This window comes from Podarcis liolepis (assembly GCF_965112155.1).
Source record: "Podarcis liolepis genome assembly, chromosome: 7".
Taxonomy (NCBI): domain Eukaryota; kingdom Metazoa; phylum Chordata; class Lepidosauria; order Squamata; family Lacertidae; genus Podarcis; species Podarcis liolepis.
The window spans coordinates 19,730,070-19,749,419 of record NC_139561.1 but is presented as its reverse complement, the minus strand read 5'-3'; the positions used below and the strand labels follow the sequence as shown (position 1 = coordinate 19,749,419).

General features: G+C 46.7%; 3 protein-coding genes across 5 annotated transcripts in view; 1 reads left to right on the top strand and 2 right to left on the bottom strand.

The window, feature by feature from the left end:
* The window catches only part of LOC310711085 (uncharacterized protein), a 41,417-nt gene extending 28,823 nt beyond the window's left edge, over nucleotides 1–12,594 (bottom strand). The window contains exons 1-9 of the mRNA XM_083512558.1: nucleotides 12,048–12,594; nucleotides 10,604–10,690; nucleotides 7,636–7,734; nucleotides 6,129–6,292; nucleotides 4,863–4,987; nucleotides 4,217–4,369; nucleotides 2,511–2,636; nucleotides 1,635–1,822; nucleotides 80–190 (exon numbers count right to left, since the gene is read on the bottom strand). Coding sequence (XP_083368684.1) covers nucleotides 80–190; nucleotides 1,635–1,822; nucleotides 2,511–2,636; nucleotides 4,217–4,369; nucleotides 4,863–4,987; nucleotides 6,129–6,292; nucleotides 7,636–7,734; nucleotides 10,604–10,690; nucleotides 12,048–12,137 — 1,143 coding nt within the window. The 5' untranslated portion in view covers nucleotides 12,138–12,594. The remainder of the gene's footprint in view (nucleotides 1–79; nucleotides 191–1,634; nucleotides 1,823–2,510; nucleotides 2,637–4,216; nucleotides 4,370–4,862; nucleotides 4,988–6,128; nucleotides 6,293–7,635; nucleotides 7,735–10,603; nucleotides 10,691–12,047) is intronic.
* H6PD (hexose-6-phosphate dehydrogenase/glucose 1-dehydrogenase) overlaps nucleotides 1–19,350 on the top strand; it is a 217,144-nt gene that overhangs the window by 55,655 nt on the left and 142,139 nt on the right. The gene's annotated exons all lie outside the window — the stretch shown is intronic.
* Nucleotides 14,339–19,350, bottom strand: part of LOC310711297 (solute carrier family 2, facilitated glucose transporter member 5-like) — a 32,310-nt gene continuing 27,298 nt past the window's right edge. For all 3 annotated transcript variants that reach the window (XM_083513078.1, XM_083513076.1, XM_083513077.1), the window contains 3 exons: nucleotides 17,839–17,914; nucleotides 16,460–16,587; nucleotides 14,339–15,200 (listed from right to left, as the gene is read on the bottom strand). In XM_083513078.1, coding sequence (XP_083369204.1) covers nucleotides 15,027–15,200; nucleotides 16,460–16,587; nucleotides 17,839–17,914 — 378 coding nt within the window. In that variant the 3' untranslated portion in view covers nucleotides 14,339–15,026. The remainder of the gene's footprint in view (nucleotides 15,201–16,459; nucleotides 16,588–17,838; nucleotides 17,915–19,350) is intronic.

Here is a 19,350-nt window from a genome sequence, read left to right as displayed (position 1 = left end):
AACACCGTTTGAAACAGATTGGAACTTTGAGGAAGGGAGAGAGAGAGAGAGAGAGAGAGAGAGAGAGAGAGAGGCTTACCACGATCATCAGCGAGATTGCGATGAAAATACTTGCCAACACAGTGATATACCGGGCTTCCTGCTTCTTGAACCTCAAAGTTGCATAGATTCTCTCTGAGTAATAGAATACCTGCAAGCAAACCACAACTATGGAATGCCCTCCAACCGGAGGCACTGATGGCAGAAGATTGGACAAAATCATGGCTTTCAATGGCTGCTTGCCATGATGGCTAGCTACCAGGTGCTGCGGACCACAAGAAAACCATAAGAAAAGAGAGGGCTCTTGGGCATGGGACCTGCTTGCGGGTTTCCCAGAGGGATCTGGTTGGCCGCTGTGAGAACAGGATGCTAGACTGGGTGGGCCATTGGCCAGATCCAGTAGGCTCTTCTCATCTTCTGATGCTCTTAACTCCCAGACTGCCAGCATTTTGTGGGAGCGAGTGAAATGCATCCTGGGATATATATACGGGGTTTCTATTCTGCAACATGTCATTAACCCATGTGTGTAGGAGGAGGCCTGCTCTGCAAACTCCAGAGCAGTTGTGGAACCTGTGGCCCTCCATATATTGCTAGACTACAGCTCCCATCAGCCCCAGCCAGCATGGCCCAAGAAGCAGGGAGGATTGTGGGAGCTGGAGTCAAAATCCCACCAGCGCTTGTGGTTAGGGATGGCTGAATCTGTCCATTTTGATTTCTCCCGGTTTCTCATTTTTCCAAGTTGGGGTTCCAGTTCTACACATTTATTCTTCACCAGCATGCTTTTTAAATTTTCTGCTAAGTCCTCCTAAAAATTCATCAGCCTTTTAGTGCATTTTTCTCCCAGTTAAACATATTTTTGGATTCAGTTTTCCCTAATATGCACATACCTGCAAGGCAATGTAATATAATACATATTTTTCTGTTATTTTCTCCAGTAGATGCACCTTAATGCACACTTTAATCCTACTGTATGCACCTTTGGACATGTTAGTTAATACGACAGAGAACTGCATTGCAAAATTCAAAGGAGTGCCGATTTTGATGGAGGGCTGTCTTTTGCTTCTGATACTGCTTCAGAAAGTATGACTCAGGCAAGTCCGCACTGAAATGAAGGCCAAATCAAATTTCTCCTCCATCTGTAGATGAGAGGTGGACAAAAACTTCTCTCTACTTTTTGCACACCTTGCATAATTTTATGCAACTCTATTGAGCCACCTATGGCTCGCCTTTTCTCTGAGCCAAAGCAGCCACTCATACAGTGACACAGCAGGGAACCTCTTTTTTCCTGGGTGATGTTCTCAGCTTCCAGGAGCCTTTAGTCCAGGGATGGGGAAACGTCGGCCCTCAGGATGTTGCACAACTGCAACTCCCATCAGCCCCCGCAATCCTGTCCAATAGCTAGAGATGATGGGAGCTGTAGTTCAGCAGCCACTGGGAGTCCACAGGTGCCTTAGACCTGGACTAGAGTCTTCTGGGAGCTGGGATCACCATGCAGAAAAGGAGGTTCCCTGCTGCATCTCTGCATGAGTGCTTGTTTGGATGAAAATTAACACTCGCTCAGCCTTCTAACCCAACTGGGAAGCTGCCTCTCTTACCGCATTGACACCTGTGAGCTGTTGGCCACTCATGAGGATGACCACGGAGATGAATTGCCAACGCATGGCTTGGTTGCACAGCAGCTTCATCCCATTCATCTCCTTCTCCACCCTTACTGAGACGTTCTCCTGGTGGAGCTCCTCAAGCTCACTCTCCACGTCATCCTGGCATCTCAGCCTCTGCAAGACTGGAGGGGAGCGGGGAAAGGATCTATGCTGAGCCACCAGGGCAGGAAGAGATGAAGAAACAACATTGCGGAAGAATAGTGGTAGAGCTTTGTATGTCCCAGGTTCAATCCCTGGCATCTCCAGGTAGGGATTGGTGGGGGGGACGGGACCCCTGCCTTATACCTTGGAGAGCTGCTGCCAATCAGTGTGGACAATGCCTCTTCTTACTGAGCCAGATGGGCCAATGGTCAGACTCAGTATAAGGCAGCTTCCTATGTTCCTACGGGTTGCCACCCTGCCCTGCTGCTCCTGCTGCCCCTGCCTGCTCTGCCACCTCCATGTACCCTGCCACCTCCGCCACCGACAGAGAAGCGCCACCAACGCTGATTTCAAGCAAGATTGCACTGACGGGGGGGGGCGGCTTCTGTTCCCTGAGGCAATGGCCTCACCCTGCCCAATGGCTGGGCCAGCTCTGGCCACAGCTTTGCGTGCAAAAGGTTAAAGTTTCAGTCCCCGGCATCTCTTGGTGGGACTGGGAGAAGCTTCCTATCTTCCTCGCCCCCCTTGTGTCTCCTGGGAAGGTCTGAGGATGCTCCCAGTGCTGCATATGGGAGAGCGGGAGCTGCCAGCCTTTGCCCGGAGACTCCCACAGGCCTCTATGTAGGGTCCCCATGCCGTAATGTTCCTGTGCACTCAAGGCGATTGTACCTTGCCTGGCTTTCACCTCATCGTTCCTCTGAATCAGGAGAAACCTTGGGCTTTCGGGGAAGCTGGGCAAGATGATGACTTGAAACACCGCCAGGATTCCAGTGAAGCACAGCAATAGCGGCCAACCTGTACAAGAAGATGCAGTTACGACTAGGGGCGAGAGAAGACATCCCTTTCCTTTCCGCCCTCTTTCCAACTCAAGCGGCACTGTTTCCTTTCCTCTGCAGTTTGCTTTCTGCCAAAAACAGTATTTTCCCTCTCACTGTCCACTGTGTGGGAATTATGTAACCCACGGCATTTGTGCAATTAATGACGGAAATTATGTTGCCAGTACGCTGTTACATTTTGTTCGTCGTAGCATAACTCGATGCAAATTGCGGAATGGACTGGGCAGAGAAGGAATGGTGGAGACCGCCTCCCCAGCCTGACCCTTCCAGAGAAGAGGAAGAGAGTTTAGATTTACAGCAGGGGTTTGAGGCAGATGAGGGGGAAAGTTGGGAAATAATGGGAGAGAAGGAGGATGAGGAGGAAGCAGCAGCAGATGGGGCAACAGCTGACAGACACAGAGACCAACCCTCTCCCAGAACCGGGTGAGCCTTGTAAGTAGGAGAGCAAAAAGCTCAAAGACAGAGGGCACATAGCGGCACCCGCAGAAGTGATGAATGAGGAAGTGAGAGAGACAGGTGATGGAGATTCACTCAGGACAACACCATTATCCAAGAGGCTGGGTTCTATAGCCTCTCTCTGTAAATACTGAATAAAAATAGGACAGTAAAAAACATTCCCTTTTCTTTGTATATTCCTGGACAACCAGCAGCTTGACATGGATGGACCATAATCCATGATGTATCATTTGCAAATAGAAAGCCACGGCAACAATGATTAAGTTTCCCAGATTGATTGATTTCCATTCCAGTCATGGGATGGATAAGCAAACATCATTGATGTTTTATTGTGTTTTTAATATTTTGTTGGGAGCTGCCCAGAGTGGCTGGGGTAACCCAGTCAGATGGGTGGTATATAAATAATAAAATTATCATCATCAGGTGCGCCACGTATGGGGGGCTCTGGATGCCTGAGTACCCACAAAAAAATTGTTGTGGGTGCTCAGCACCCACACCGCAGGGCCTTCCCCCACAACTTCTGAGGTCTTGCAAGGCCTCAGACAGCATCTCCAAGGCCTCAGAGATGCTTTCTGAGAACTTCTGAGACCTTGGAACCCAACTTCCAGTGGCAACAGAAATTGGGGGGCTTTCCAAGGTGTTGCAAGGTCTTGGAACCTGACTTCTGGTACCACCACAAATCACGTTCTGAGGCCAGGGGGCGGGCGTGACATCATGACATCCCATTACAACCTGACATCATGGCTTCAAGCACACTGGGCACCCATAATCTGGGACCCAAGTTGGCTCCCCTGATCCTCATCATCATCACATAAACATAAGATTATAAGAAGACCTCTGCTGGATCAGGCCAATGGCCCATCTAGTCTAGCATCCTCATCTCACAGTGGCCAGCCAGATTCCTGTGGGAAACTCACAAGCAGGATTAGACCCCTATTCCCTCCTGTGGCTTCCAGCAACAGGTATTTGGAACTGTGGAGGCTGAGCATCGCCATCCTGGCCAGCAGCACCCGCAAGTCCTGCTTCCTTTTCTGTTTCTGCTGAAACTCTCCAACATCCCTTGTGATGATCTGCCAAGGTTACCTTTCTCAGTCCCGAGAAGCTCTTGAAGACTAAGGATCTGTGAGACCATGACGCCAATGGTGACAAAGATCATGGGGACCGTCATAATGGACCCCCTCATGTTTCTAGGGGATATCTCTCCAAGGTATAGTGGGACGATGCAGGAGAACATGCCTGGTTAGATGGTAGACAAAGGGACGATTAACAGCATGGATGGGACACAGCAACATTTTCAAGGAACATAGGAGGTTCTCCCGCTGGGTGGAGGTGGCCAATTGATGTTCACCCCAGCATTGGGTGGAATTTCAAAGAGTGGCATTCTGTGCCCCTGCATGTTGGGTAGTGGAGATTGGCCCATGATGTAACAGGCATTTAAATTGCTACTTTGGGGGGCGGGGGAAATAGACATTCCAATAATCAATAAATATTTGATGTCGGGGGCAAGGAATCTTTGGGCTGGGGACCAAATGCAGCACCCCAAGCCTCTCTATCTGGCCTTGAGGACTCTCCCCAAGATGCACGCCTCCCCCCAGGGCACACCCTTCACCACCCTAGCTTTAAACCCTCCTCCAGTGCTTCCTGCCTGGCTGGAACTGAACCCTGATAATGCCCCTTGCATTATTTAAGTGGCTTTACTAAAAGCACTAAGCCCAGGGCCCTCTCTCACCTGAGCACATTCCAGTGACCAAGCGTGAAAATATGGTGTATTCATAGGCATGTATCACAGCAGAACATCCCATGAAGCCAGCAGAGAATATGGACATAATGTTATTTATTACCAAGGCCCCTTTCCTGAAAAGACAGGGAAAAGGGGTAGGAGAGGTAGAGGGAGCCAATACATGTACAGTAGCATCAAACAAGCAGGAGAGGAGCTGTTGAATTGCAGTAAGGCCTTTTGGTGGGCAATTTGGTCTATTTTTAATAGTTATGGGAAGGATAAGGAGCTATGCAAGGCAGGAGAGCTCCTGGAAACCCCCAACTACTGTAAACCCCATTCAACCCCCACCTTTGACGTCTGAGACTTCAGCTGCCAACTTCACATGGACTAGCAACTTGCTTTTGCATCTCCCCCCCCCCAATTTTTTTATTGATTTTCCAAATTTATAAACAAACAAACAAACATAAATCCTAACTGTAATAATTCCACTTTTGTTAACATTGTTAAGTGACTTCCTCGAGTCCCGCTGGCTGAGTTTCAATGTGTATCCTTGTAACGGTTTTCCAAAACGAATTTCTCATAAAATTTACTTAGTCAAGTAACATCTTTCTTTCTTTTCATCTTAACTTTAAGCATATTATTCTATAACATCACATATTTAAAACCTAAGCCAATCTGATACTTGCAAGTATTTCTATTTAAGTTGCTTTTGCATCTTGGCTAGGGATGGGCAAATCTGTTTATTTCCATTTCCTACTTTTTCAGCTCTCCACATTTTCACATCTGCTTGCATCCACCCCCCCCCCCAAATGTCCCCTAATAAACACCTCCTACCCCACTACACAGGGGCGGGGAATCTCCAGCCCACAAGCCAGAGTTGGCCTATGAGACTATTTCCATCAAACCACACCCACTTGTCCTTGCTTGACCTCATATGTAACGTCAGGTGTGGGGCAAATAGAGGCATAGCTGCCAACACACGGGGAGGAGCCTTAAAGTGGCATTGGCAAGGGAAATCAGACATAGGTTCTACCACCTGTCAGCTTGGTTAAAACGGAAGCCTTGGGCACTTCAGAGCACGACCATGGGCTCCTGTGTGATGCTTTGAAGTCCTGACATTGGGACTTCAAAGCACCCAATCACCTAATGCCATTGTGACATTTGACGACTGACAGGCAAGCAGCTCCAAGGCTAGAACCAGAGAAGCATCTGGCCTGCAAAGCCTAAAAGGACCCACCCCTGTGCCATAGCCCCATAAACATATTCCCTCTTTACCTGCCGTATCTGTCCACCATGAAGCTGACCAGAAGGGACCCAATCAGGCCTCCAAGGGAATAGATTGCAATGGTGAAAGTGTAGAGGAAATCAATATAGTCTTCTTCGTCTACGTTGGCCTTCTTCCTCTGTTGATACGTGCCATTGTAAAAGTTTGATATGAGCTAGGAAAGGGAGGAATAGATAAGAATGGTTGCACTGGGGGAGCAGAGCCCTTTAATGGATTTGATTTGCCCACAAATAAAGTTCTGGTATGCAATCAACTCCTTTGTGCAATAGTGTCAGGGACCGCGCTGAGGAGGAATGGTGGGAGCCTGAAACATCCCAGCAGGAGGACAGTATAGATTTGGAACAGGTTGTGCAGCTTCCCGCCGAAGAATTGATGCTTTTGAATTATGGTGCTGGAGGAGACTCTTGAGAGTCCCATGGACTGCAAGAAGATCAAACCTCTCCATTCTGAAGGAAGTCAGCCCTGAATGCTCACTGGAAGGACAGATCGTGAAGCTGAGGCTCCAATCCTTTGGCCACCTCATGAGAAGAGAAGACTCCCTGGAAAAGACCCTGATGTTGGGAAAGATTGAGGGCACAAGGAGAAGGGGACGACAGAGGACGAGATGGCTGGACAGTGTTCTCAAAGCTACCAGCATGAGTCTGACCAAACTGCAGGAGGCAGTGGAGGACAGGAGTGCCTGGCGTGCTCTGGGCCATGGGGTCACGAAGAGTCGGACACGACTAAACGACTAAACAACAAAGGGCAGCTTCCCAAACCACCTCCCCTGCTTCCTCCTGCTGTGAAGCATAATCTCATGGGACATGGGACACATGGTGTGGGCATTTTGGGTGCTGCCCATTCGCCTGGAGGATTTTCGTTGGCTGGGTTTTAAATTTGAGGGCAAATTGGCACTGTAGCGGAAATGCGGAAGATAGAATTGCTACCGACGAGGTGTAGGTGGCCTTGCACAATTGACCCTTCATATCACCCTAAGCAGCAGCGTTTCTGATGCTGACTCCCACTGACTTGATTGCGGAGAGAAGTCAGGAATCAGAGGCAGAAGCTGAAATCGGCAAGTGGGAGGGGAGAGGCCAAGAGCCAGGTTGGTGAAGAGTCGTGTGTGTCTCTCCTTCCTGCTATGACAAGCTCCCCTCCCTGCTTGTCTCCCAGAACCAGAAGAGGGCTGAAACGGGTGGAGCAGTGGCAGGTTGCGTGCAGGAGTAGTCTCTGATTGCTTGGGGAAAGCCCTGGAGATAATGGTACTTGGAGAGGCAGAGATTTGATGGGATAAGGCCTAACAGAGATGAGCTGCTGTGCTCACTAAGCCTGACACTCAGCCAATGCTGTGCAAATTGTGTTTTTGCTAATAAAGAGTTTGCTGCTGGCTCGTTCTTTGACGGGTGGCTAAAAAGCTCCTGTTTCATGCTGTTTCAGATGACACGGGGTCCCTGCTGCAGAAATAGTAACAGATCTTTGACCCTCTGCAATCCCAGACCACTACATGTCTGATCTTACCGTAGATGGATGGCTGGCCACCCAGAGGTTGTAACCATATTGTAGAGATGAGCCAGAGGAAGTAAGCAGGGTAACCAGCAGAAGCTGCCTTGTCAGCGCCTATGGGAAGGAGCAGAAGCAGATACTGAGGCCTTTGAGTGTAGAGGGTGAAGCATCCTTTTAAATTGATGGTTTATTCAATACATGTAGAACTTCAGAAAAAGAAACTTAAACACATAGTAAAAGAGAGGTCTGATGCTGTCCTGGTTTGGTCTAGCAGAGAAATCCAAAGAGCAAGGATCCGGGCCAGACATTTCAGCAGCGCAAACATCTGTAAGTGGCAAAGGCCAGACTTTTAGAAGACTTCTGAAGGCAGCCCTGTTTAGGGAAGCTTTTAATGTTTGATGTATTACAGTATTTTAATATTTTTTGGAAGCTGCCCAGAGTGGCTGGGGAGGTATAAATAATCTATTATTATTATTATTATTATTATTATTATTATTATTATTATTAGGGTTCTTCCTGCAAGGAAACATTTCCATAAACTAAGGAATTCACATACAAATGAAGGAATGAAAAGTCGACATCATTGTTTCCCTTGCTTCCCAACTGCTAGTACCCCAACAGAAATTTAAAGACAAAGAATATATGTCAACATAAACATACTTTCACAAAATCCACAACTTGGGATAAACAGGAAGCATCATACAGTCATGGGTGTCTTCATTTGTAAATAAAATAAAGGCGTGCTATATTGCAAAAACCCTGGTTTCCTGCAGTATGTTTTCCTGTTCTTTTCTTTTGTTTGCATGCAAAAAAAATTTCCCTTTCTTGTTCTAATTTACAGACATTAATAAGTACTTTAAGCAAACTAATAATTAGAATTAATTAAAGAATATAGGACTAGATGTGTCATCGGCTTGATTCAAGAGGTTCTTATGTTCTTACATTTTTACCATTAATTTCTGGTGTTTCTGATGGATTAGAGGATCCATGGGCAGTTTGCACCCAGCAGTACCTTTAAATCTTTAAAGCACCAATTACCAGTGCTTTCCCCCTAGAAAAATAGGTGCCGGTACTTGCCATGAAGTTGTTAAAAAGTGTGGCGCTTACTGTAACAACAACAACAACAACAAAAAGAGGTGCCTTGAGTATCCCCTGAAAAAAAGGTACTGCCTATTATAATATTCCAGAAAGCATTATTAAATGCTGACATTGCAAGCTTTTATGAACACTCTGCTTGAAGGTTGTAAGAGGACTGCTTACAAATTAATGTCACCAGGTTCCAACACGGGTGCCCTATGATATCTACGCGTGGTGTAGAGAAAGCGTACAGGGAAATGAATACGGGGGGGGGGGGGGCTCCTCACTTGTGCAGCTCTGGAAAATAATTAAGTAATTTAATTCATACCAGGAAATGGAGTGAGAGAGCTGGAGAGTTGCAAGGAGACCCTTCCCAGAGCCTGAAGGGGACTTCAGTGAGGGTGGAGAAAAGACTGGAGATGTAGCAGGGCTTTGTTTAGGCTGCTCAGCCTCCCCGCCCAACAGCTGATACATGTGGCAGCCCAGCAGCAGCTGCTTCTCCACACATCCTCCAGCATCCAGCCAGCCCCAGAGCCATAGCTCTCAACTTACAGATTTGAAAATAAGGGACCAGCAGCCTCAAAAATAAGGGATCAGCAGCCCAAATAAGGGATTTTCCAAGCACAGGTATGTTCAACTACTGAGTCCCTCCAAGTCAAAGGCAGAAAGCCCAGCCAGCAGCCAAACGAAGCCTCGAGTGGTGGTTCCCACAACGCAGCAACCCGGCAAAGGGGATGCAGCAAGGAAAACCACCGTCACCTCTCCGCTGGGAAGTGCTGAGCAAAGGCGAGTCCCCAGGCAACGCGGCCGATTTGATCGGCACAAGGCATGCAAGCTCCACCCCCCAGTTGTTCTTAGACTCCTTATTGGGTGAGCAACGCAGCCAAGCAACAGGCTGGCAGGGAGGGAGAGGAGCTACTTCCTTTGAAACCCTGGAAATTTAAGGGACATCATCAATAAGGGACAGCAATGGGAAACGGTGCTGGGATAAGGGAGTTTCCCGCCAAATAAGGGACGGTTGACAGCTATGCCCAGAGCTCCAATTCCAATTGTGGATATATTGTGGTACAGTATTTTTTTTTAAATTTGGATTGGATAGAGAGTGTCCGAGAGGGCATTTAAAGGGTGCTTGGAGGGTGCTCCCCACTTATGCGATTTTCAGTTATGTGAATGGGGCACCGGAATGCAACCGCTGCAAAAGTCGGGAGTCACTTATATATGCATCTGATCTGAGATGCATGTACAGTCGCACCTTGGAAGTCGAACGGAATCCGTTCCCGGAAGTCCGTTCGACTTCCGAAATGTTCGGAAACCAAAGTGCGGCTTCTGATTGGCTGCATGAAGCTCCTGCAGCCAATCAGAAGCCGCAGAAGCCCCATTGGACATTTGGCTTCCAAAAGAATGTTCGGAAACTGGAACACTCACTTCCAGTTTTCAATCGTTCGGGAGCCAGAACATTCAACTCCCAAGGCGTTCGGGAACCGAGGTATGACTGTATTTGAAAAATGTCCTGCTGGTCTCAGTGAAAGAGACCCGGAAGCATTTTGTCCTCTTACACCCTGCTCTGCTACTTGATTTCCTCAATTATTCTCCTTTGTTTTAGCAATAATATTGCATGAAGCAAGCACCCTCACTATATCATTTTAGACAGCAGCCTGACCCAGACAAAAGGATTTAGTTATGCATATTTGGTTTGAAACATTTTGCTCATTTTAACTGCATTTTACTATGTAACCCATTTAGCCTTAAAAGAGTTTTCGCATTAACACATTCCCGCCCCGCCCCCAATAAATAAAATAAATACATTTGATGGGATTTCCTGCCAGACCTGTTTGCATTCTGGAAACAGACAGACATCAGTTTGTTTAACAAAACCTCGCTGGGTGAACAAACCCTCTGAACTTACCCATTTGTGGGATCCTACGGACTTTCTTCTCCTTGTTGAAATGCTTGACGTGGATCTGTGATGCTGAGTACTAGATGACTGGCTTACCTGGGGAAAAGGGAAAAGTTATCGACTGCTGCAAATTACTTTAGAACATAGCATTAGCCTTCTGTTGCTGTTGTTGCCTTCTTGATAGTTGTGCCCGACCTGTGGAACGCCCTCCTGTCAGATGTCAAGGAAATAAACAACTACCAAACTTCTAGAAGACATCTGAAGGCAGCCCTGTTCAGGGAAGTTTTTAATGTATGAAGTCATATTGTGTTTTAAGTTGTTGGAAGCCACCCAGAGTGGTGGTTGGTTGGCATATAAACAGACAAACAAATGTTGTTGTTGTTACCATTATTTAATATATTATAAGATATTATAAGGTATAAATATATTATACCCTGCCTTTCTCCCAAGTAGGGATTCAAAGCAGCTTACAACATTTTAAAAGTTCAGTTATAAGATACAGAGTAAGAAATACACAGTGGTTAAAATAAATTAAAGGAATCCGATCCTTACCCCGGTGGCAGCCAAAAAGCAGATAAACAAGAAGAGTTCTTACCACGTAATTTATTCAATATTCACAGAGAGAGAGAGAGGAAGGAAGGAATGCAGTCTCTATTAAATAATGGTGTCGCTCAGAGTAAAGTCCAACCCCCTCTGTCATCCCTGCGATGGCTGAACTGAGCTTTCTGCCTCTGAGTTTTCTGTTCTACTACTCTCAATGCCCGCCTAGTCCTGGAAGAGGGGGGCTCAGGAAGGCTTTCCAAAGACACTGAGTCGGTCAGCTGTTTCTCCCCCAGCGCTTCTTCTTCCTGCTGTTCTTCTCCCAATATTTCCCTTCTGCAGCCTCTGAACTATGGCCTTCTGCAAACCACTGTTCTAAATCTATACTGTCCTCCTGTTCTTGGGAAGGTTCAGGAGAAGGGAGGTCGGCCCCTACCATTCCTCCTCAGTCCAGCCCCTGACAATACCTGGACACCATCAAGGCCAAAAAACCACTGATAGCCTTATCCCCCATCAATTTGCCACCGGAGTGTAAAGCATCCAAGTTGGTGGCCATTGTACAGCTTGTGACATTGAATTCCGGAGTTTAACAATGGCTACTAACCACAATGGCTATGTTCTATCTCCTCTGTTGGAGGCAGTATGCCTGGGAGTGCCTGGGAGTGCCTGGGAACCACAAGTAGGGTGAGTTGCTGCTGCACTCAGGTCCTGCTTGTGGGCTTCCCATTGGGGCAACTGGTTGGCTATGGCAAGAACAGGATGCTGGACTAGATGGGCCTTTGACCCGATCCAGCGGACTCTTCTTATGGGATGTCACTTACAGTACATCCTTCCCTGTCCTCCCTGTTGAATTTGTGTGCAGAGATAACCTTGCCCCACTGAATATCTCATTGGTGTACATCTCCCATCATACCTTATCCTCGGTCAGGCTGGCAGTCGAGGGTTCGAGTCCAACATTTGGAACGTCCAACTGGTTCTCCAGTTCTAGGTTGTTGGCAGCCATCCTTCCTTCTTAGGCTGGGTAGGGGACGGAGAGGCAAAGGACATGCAGACTAGCCCAAGCTTTCGGAACTGGTGAATGGCGGAACAGGCAGCCAGGCTCTATTTCCCATTGAAACAAGTCATTCGGAAGGTTCACGGCGTTGCAAGAGCCAATCAGGGGATGGTGGCTGGAACATTCCAGGGGAAGCTGTTGACAGTTGGAAGGCCCAATAAAGGACGCCCATGTATCAGATCTGAACGATTTGCAACCTGAGTAATACAGCTGGTGTAGCATAGCTGCTCAGAGGTTGCCTGCAGAGTATTAACAGGATTGTGTATCCTCTCTGGAAGAAACCAGGCTAAGGGACCATCAGCAAATCCTGACTTAAAACCACCTTTAACACAAGCACACTAAATGGCCTTAGGAAAGCCACACACTCTCAGTTTAGCACCTCTTCCCCTCCAAATTGCAAATCAGGAGCTTGAAATATTTATACAACAACAACAACAACAACAACAACAACAACAACAACATGACCTTCGCCCCACAACAATTAAATACAATATTAAATATATTGATCTACTTTACATGATGGTTGAAGATATAAGAAGTTCATCCCGGTAGGGATGGAACGGCGCTGCTTTCATTGCCTGGAGCTCCTCTTCTTTTGCTAGAATTTCCCAAGTTCACATTAAATCCCAGAGGATTTTAAAGGGTAATATAACAATTAGTATGGGGCTTTCAAGTGTTCAGCATTCGTGTTGCGCCTATGGGAGGAAACATTACATTTGTGGGTTTGTTACTTTAGAGAATAAAAAAAGAGGTGACCTGACAAGGGATGTATAGAATTACGCATTGTGCTATGGAGAAAGAGGATATAGAAAAGGTTTTCTTCCCCCTCCCCCTCACATAACACTAGAACCCAAGTCCACCCAACGAAGCTGAGTGTTGGAAGATTCAGAACAGAGAAAAGAAAGGACTGCTTCATGCAGTGTGCAGTTAACCTGTGGAACTCCCTCCCACTAAAGGCAGTGATGGCCACAAAACTAGATGGCTTTATAAGAGGTCTAGACAAATTCATGGACGACAAGGCTATCAATGCCTACTAGCCAAGATGGTTGTACTGTCCTTCCATAGTTGGAGGCTGTGATGCCACAGAAGGGTGCTCTTGCGCCCGGGTCCTACTTTCCGGTTTCTCAAAGGAATTTTGGGGAACAGGATGCTGAACTAGAGGGGCCATTGGCCTGATCTAGCAAGTTGCTGTTAGCAAGGTAAAAAGGTAAAGGACCCCGGGACGGTTAATCCCAGTCAAAGGCGACTATGGGGTTGCGGCGCTCATCTCACTTTCAGGCCAAGGGAGCGGGCGTTTGTCCACAGACAGCTCTCCGGGTCATGTGGCCAGCATGACTAAACCGCTTCTGGCGCAACATAACACCGTGACGGAAACCAGAGCACATGGAAACGCCGTTTACCATCCCACGACAGCGATGCCTATTTATCTACTTGCACTGGTGTGCTTTCGAACTGCTAGGTTGGCGGGAGCTGGGACAGAGCAACAGGAGCTCACTCTGTTGCGGGGATTCGAACCGCCAACCTTCTGATCGGCAAGCTCACTGACAAGCCACCGGAACCTTCCCCAGAATCCAGCTCCTGAGCCTTTTGGTCCCTGGTCACTTCCGCAAGCTCCAACATTCGCTGACGCCCCAATTCCGCCTCCCTCACCTCACACAGGCCTTCTCCTGGGCCATCTAACTCCACCTCCATCTTTGCTGCCCCCATCTCGCCTCCATGGCATCTCCTCCACAGGCCTGATGACTGAGTTTAAGAAACCTTAGGGACACTTTTACCTCAGGCCTTTGAGGCAAAGGCGTCCGTGTGGCTTCTCACAGCAAAGAGTACCTGAGAGCTCATTGGGATGGCCTTGGGACCATCTCCCAGCCGAACCTACTTCACAGGGTTGTCGTGAGGGCAAAATGGAGGAGAGAACCATGGATGCTGCCTTCAGCTCCTCGGAGAAACAGGCAGGATTGTAATTTTGTGGTTGTTAGAGCCTGGCTAGCTCACTTGGTTAGAGTGTGGTGCTGATAACACCAAGGTTGCGAGTTTGATCCCCGTATGGGACAGCTGCATATTCCTGCATTTCAGGGGGTTGGACAAGATAATCCTCAGGGTCCCTTCCAACTCTATGATTCTATGAAAAGAAACACACAGACTTCCTGGAAACAGGGATATACATCACACGTGGATTTATTATTATTATACTTCAGTTTATACAGCATGTGTTATTATCAACAAAAATGTAATAATGATAATGAAGGCTGAGCAATAAGCACCAATAGAAAAACAGCCTGTTAGACAGTTTTTTCTTTTAAAAAAAGATATTGGGGAAGCCAAGTTCATTAGTTTCAACGGGTCTACTCTGAGTAGGATGGCCATTGGGCATAACTCTAGATCTGTTAGAGGAGGGATGGGGAATTCGTGATGTTGTGGGAGGGATGGGGGACTCCTGATGTGGGAGTCCAACCCCCATAAGCCCCAGCCACCATGGCCAGTAGTGATGGCAGTCACAGTTCAGCAACATCTGGAGACATCTGGTCCCCCATATGTGGATTATAGGTGCCTGAGAGCTGGACGCATCATCCAGAAATGAAGTTCCCTGCTGTGTCTCTGCATGAGTGGCTGATCCAGCTTTTATCAAGGCTGATTAAAGCACGGATGGGTAGCCTATGACCCTTCAGGTAGGTACATAAGCCAATAGTGAGAGGTGATGGCAGTCGGAGTCCAGTGTAGGAAAAAGAAGGAATAAAGTCCAGGCTGTTCAGTCAGACCAGAAGGGAAACTGCTGCGATCACCAATGGGCCAACCAAACAGAATATCTCCAAATCGCTGCATGGACTGTCTCCCAAGTTTCTAGTCCTCTGAGATTTGCATGAGCAGGAGGGTCCTGGTCATTCGGATTGCCTCGGTCCTCCTGATATCCAGGAAGTTCTGGCCGCTGGTTTCCGGGATCTGCTTGAAGGCATAAATTAAGATGGCTACGCAGAGAGGCCAAAAGAGGAGAAAACTGTAAGGCTCAATGTGTATCTGGAGAGAGAAAAGAGAGAAAAGGATAGAGAGAAAGAGCACGAAATGGAATGTGTGTAAGAGAATGTCATCAAGCTACAGATAGTAGCAGCCACACCAACTCCAGCATAATGGCAGGCAAGCGAGCAAGCAGGCAGCCCATGCAAGCTGTTTAACGGGGCAGAGATTGGAGGCACTTCTCAGAGCGGTTTGGCAAACCGCTCTCTGAAGCACCCTTTGTTATGTACTGAAGTTCTCACCCTGGGCCAGCAGGGGGATACTGTAGATAGTTTTCACTCAGGTCCACATATGCAAATAAGGGATTGAAAGTGACGTTCAGTGATTGGATAGTTACAGAAAATGGTTACTGTTGAATTCTAGTGGAGCTCTATATAAGCAGGCTGGCTGAACCCTTCAGTTCTGTTCTGTTCTGGCCTGTGAATAAACAAGAGCTGTTTAAAGAATCGCTGTGTCGTCTGATATGGCTCACCCACAACTTAACACCCTTGTTCAACACAGCTAAAGCAAGGTTTAATAGAGGGGGCTGGTGCTTCAGAAAACCAGTATCTGAAGGAGGAATGGCTTCTGAAAGTAACAGACTATGCAGAAATGGCAAAGCTGACAGCTAAACCAAGAGATCGAAATGACAAACTTTTTAATAGATGAGTGAAGGCCTTTTTGGGACTATTTGAAAAAGCATTATACCCAAATGAAATTGCAGGCAGGATTTGAGATATGAGCAGTGAACGAAAAACAATAAAATAATTGTACTAGAAGGATTATTATTTTTTTGTAATAGAGAAGAGTTTGTTATATAACGCAGCAGAAAAGGGTTTGAATAAAAACATAGGGAGGGGTGGGTGGGTGGGTAGGTGGGAGGGAGGGAAGCCAATCTATGAAACATAGTCGTTATGTAATTATCTAATTTGAGAAATTTTGGAAATCTTTATCTTAATTGCAAAGGAGGCCAGCTACAGAATGCACATTTAACGCAGCAAAGTCAACACACAAAAAACCATTATCTTAAACATTTCAAAAGAAAACTTTTTTTTTTTTTAGTATATGTGCTGCTGAAGCGAGCACAAGAAGAAAACATTGCTAAAGGAAGTCAAGTATCAAATGCACATTTAAAACAGCACAATTAGAAGGAGAATAAAATGTTATCGTAAGCATAGAACATTGCTGCTGCCGCTGCCAATGGTGCCTCATGGCAGGTGGGGTCTGTGGAGACCTGGGACTCCTCTAAGAGAACCTTGGATGTATTAGCCAAAGCCACTAACCTCCATCTGAAGGAACACGACTCCTATAACGAATTTGCAGAACCAGTGAACACAGCCCCCAGCCATGAAGGCAGTGGACCGGGATGACTGAAGGAACAGCTCTGCTACAATCACCACTGGAACTGGATCTGGGCCAGGAGAGAGAGAATGCCCCATTTTCATTTTCGCTAATAATAATATAACAATATTTTTTTATTTATACCCCGCCCATCTGGCTGGGTTTCCCCAGCCACTCTGGTTGGCTTCTAACAAAATATTTAAAGTACCGGTACATTAAAACATCAGTCATTAAAAAAACTTCCCTAAACAGGGAAGTTTATCTATGCTACTCATCTCTTGTGCTTCCTCAAGGAGCCCTGAACATCCTGGCCATATATTTAAAATGCTGCGATGCCACTTTGAACAGTCGTGGCTTCCTCCAGAGAATTATGGGAGCTGCCATTTGTTAGAGGTGCAGAGAGTGGCTAGGAGGCCCCTATTCCCCCCCCCCCCAAGAACTGAAATTCTTAGACTGGTTTAACAACCAACTCTTCTTCTCAGAGAACTCTGTGAGGGGAGTAGAGCAGGCATAGGCAAACTCAGCCCTCCAGATGTTTTGGGACTACACTTCCCATCATCCCTGACCACTGGTCCTGTTAGCTAGGGATCATGGGAGTTGTAGTCCCAAAACATATGGAGGGCCGAGTTTGCCTGTGCCTGGAGTAGAGGATTCTCCCAATAACTCTCAGCACCCATAACAAATTACAGCTCCCAGAATTCCTTGGGGGAAGCCATGACTTCTTGACGTGCCATGATGCTGCTTTAAATGTATGGTTGGGAATGTGGCCCAGGTAAAGACTTAGGGCTGTAGCCAGTGAAATTCTACTCAGAAAAGACCTACTGAAATTAGCGAACTGAAGTTAGCCACGTTCGCTAGCTTCAATGGATCTACTCTGAGCAGCACGAATGTTGGATTCCCCTTCAGACTTATGATGATGTTTGGCAGCACACTTACACAACTGTTTGGGGTGTGTCTGTTTGGCATTGCATATATTTTTACGGACTGAGTGTGTCTTTGTCCAACTATGTCAGTACAGTGGTACCTTGGTTTAAGAACAGCTTAGTTTATGAACAATTTGGATTAAGAATGCTGCAAACCCGGAAGTAGGTGTTTTGGTTTGTGAACTTTGCCTTGGAAGCAGAACATGTTCCGCTTCCTATTGAGTGTAAATTGTGTCCCCTGGTGCTATGGGAAAGCACGCCTTGGTTTAAGAAACTTTGGTTTAAGAATGGACTTCCGGAACAGATTAAGTTCGTAAACCAAGGTACCACTGTACTGAAGAGCTCAGTGTAACAAGAGATGGACAAGTCTCATAAATCATCTTCATCAGAGAGCTTACCTGGTCCGATGGACTGTCCAATGAGGAAGAGGGTAACAAAAGATGAGCTGACATATGACATCCACCAGATGGTCTTCTGTTGGAGAAAGGGACTCACAGTTCAGGCAGAGACAGTGCTGTGGTTGCAAATGACATAGATACTCCACTACTGCAATCATTATCACCAGAAAACCCTATTTAATAGGACCGTGACTGTGTTCCTATGCTTGGGCATAAGCTCCATTGAACTCAGTGGTGCTTTCTTCTCCCTAGTATCAACCATCTCAGACCCTACGATCAGCAGGTGATCAGCACCCTGTTGGTGGTGGTGCCACTGGGGACTGCCCAGCTGGCGTTGACACATAACAAGGCCTTTTCGGTGGTGGCTCCTTGCCTGTGGAATGTCCTCCCTGGTGTGGTGCATCTCTCACCCTCTCCCTTCATTACTTACTTTCATGAATTTAATAACACTCTTGTTTAACCTAGGCATTTAATGGCTGAAAGACACTGCTCCTGGCAACCCTATGATCACCAGCTAAGAGTGTTTTTAACTGTTTTTTTATACATAAAAAGGTTTTTAACTGGTTTTAGAGTGTTTTAAAATTGCTTTGAGTTGTGTGTGTGTTTTTTTGAAAAAATTATCATTGCTGCATGTGCTACCCTGGGCTCCTTTGGGAGGAAGGAAATCAAAACAACAATAAAACAACAACATGGTTTAATTAACAGCCTATCTGCTCTGTCCTGCAAAATTTCTCAGTTTTATACCAGTTCAATTGTCATCACCTCCTGCAAGCAATTCTTGGAACTGCAGTTTGGTGCCAGAAATTCCTGAGCTTCCCCCATAGAGCTACCATTTTGTCAATGTGTAAATGTTCATGTTCCGTGACTGTAGAAATAAATGAACAAATAAATAAAATTATAGGGTTTTATCCAATGCCAGTCCAACTCAGAGCAGACTCGCTGAAGTTAATGGACTTTAGCTCATCTCGGCTGGTATGCAGCACTGAAGTTAATGGATTTCTTCATTTATTATTTAATTATCTATTGCATTTCTATCCCACCTTTTCCTCTGAGGATGTCCAGGTGGCACATACATGATTCTCCCTCTCCCACAATAACCCTGTGAGGTAGGTTAGGCGGAGAGGCTGGCCTCAAGGTCACACCCAGTGAGCTTTGTGACCCAAGTGGGGATTCGAACCCAGTTCTCCTCACACCCCAATCCAACAATCTAATCCATGGGTAGGCAAACTAAGGCCCAGGGGCCAGATCCGGCCCAATCACCTTCTAAATCCAGCCCGCGGATGGTCCAGGAATTAGCGTGTTTTTACATGAGTAGAATGTGTGCTTGTATTTTAAATGCATCTCTGGGTTATTTGTGGGGCATAGGAATTTGTTCATTTCCCCCCCAAAAAATATAGTCCAGTCCCCCACAAGGTCTGAGGAACAGTAGACCAGCCCCCTGCTGAAAAAGTTTGCTGACCCCTGATCTAATCACTGTACCACACCAGCTGACCACCACACCCCATAATTATA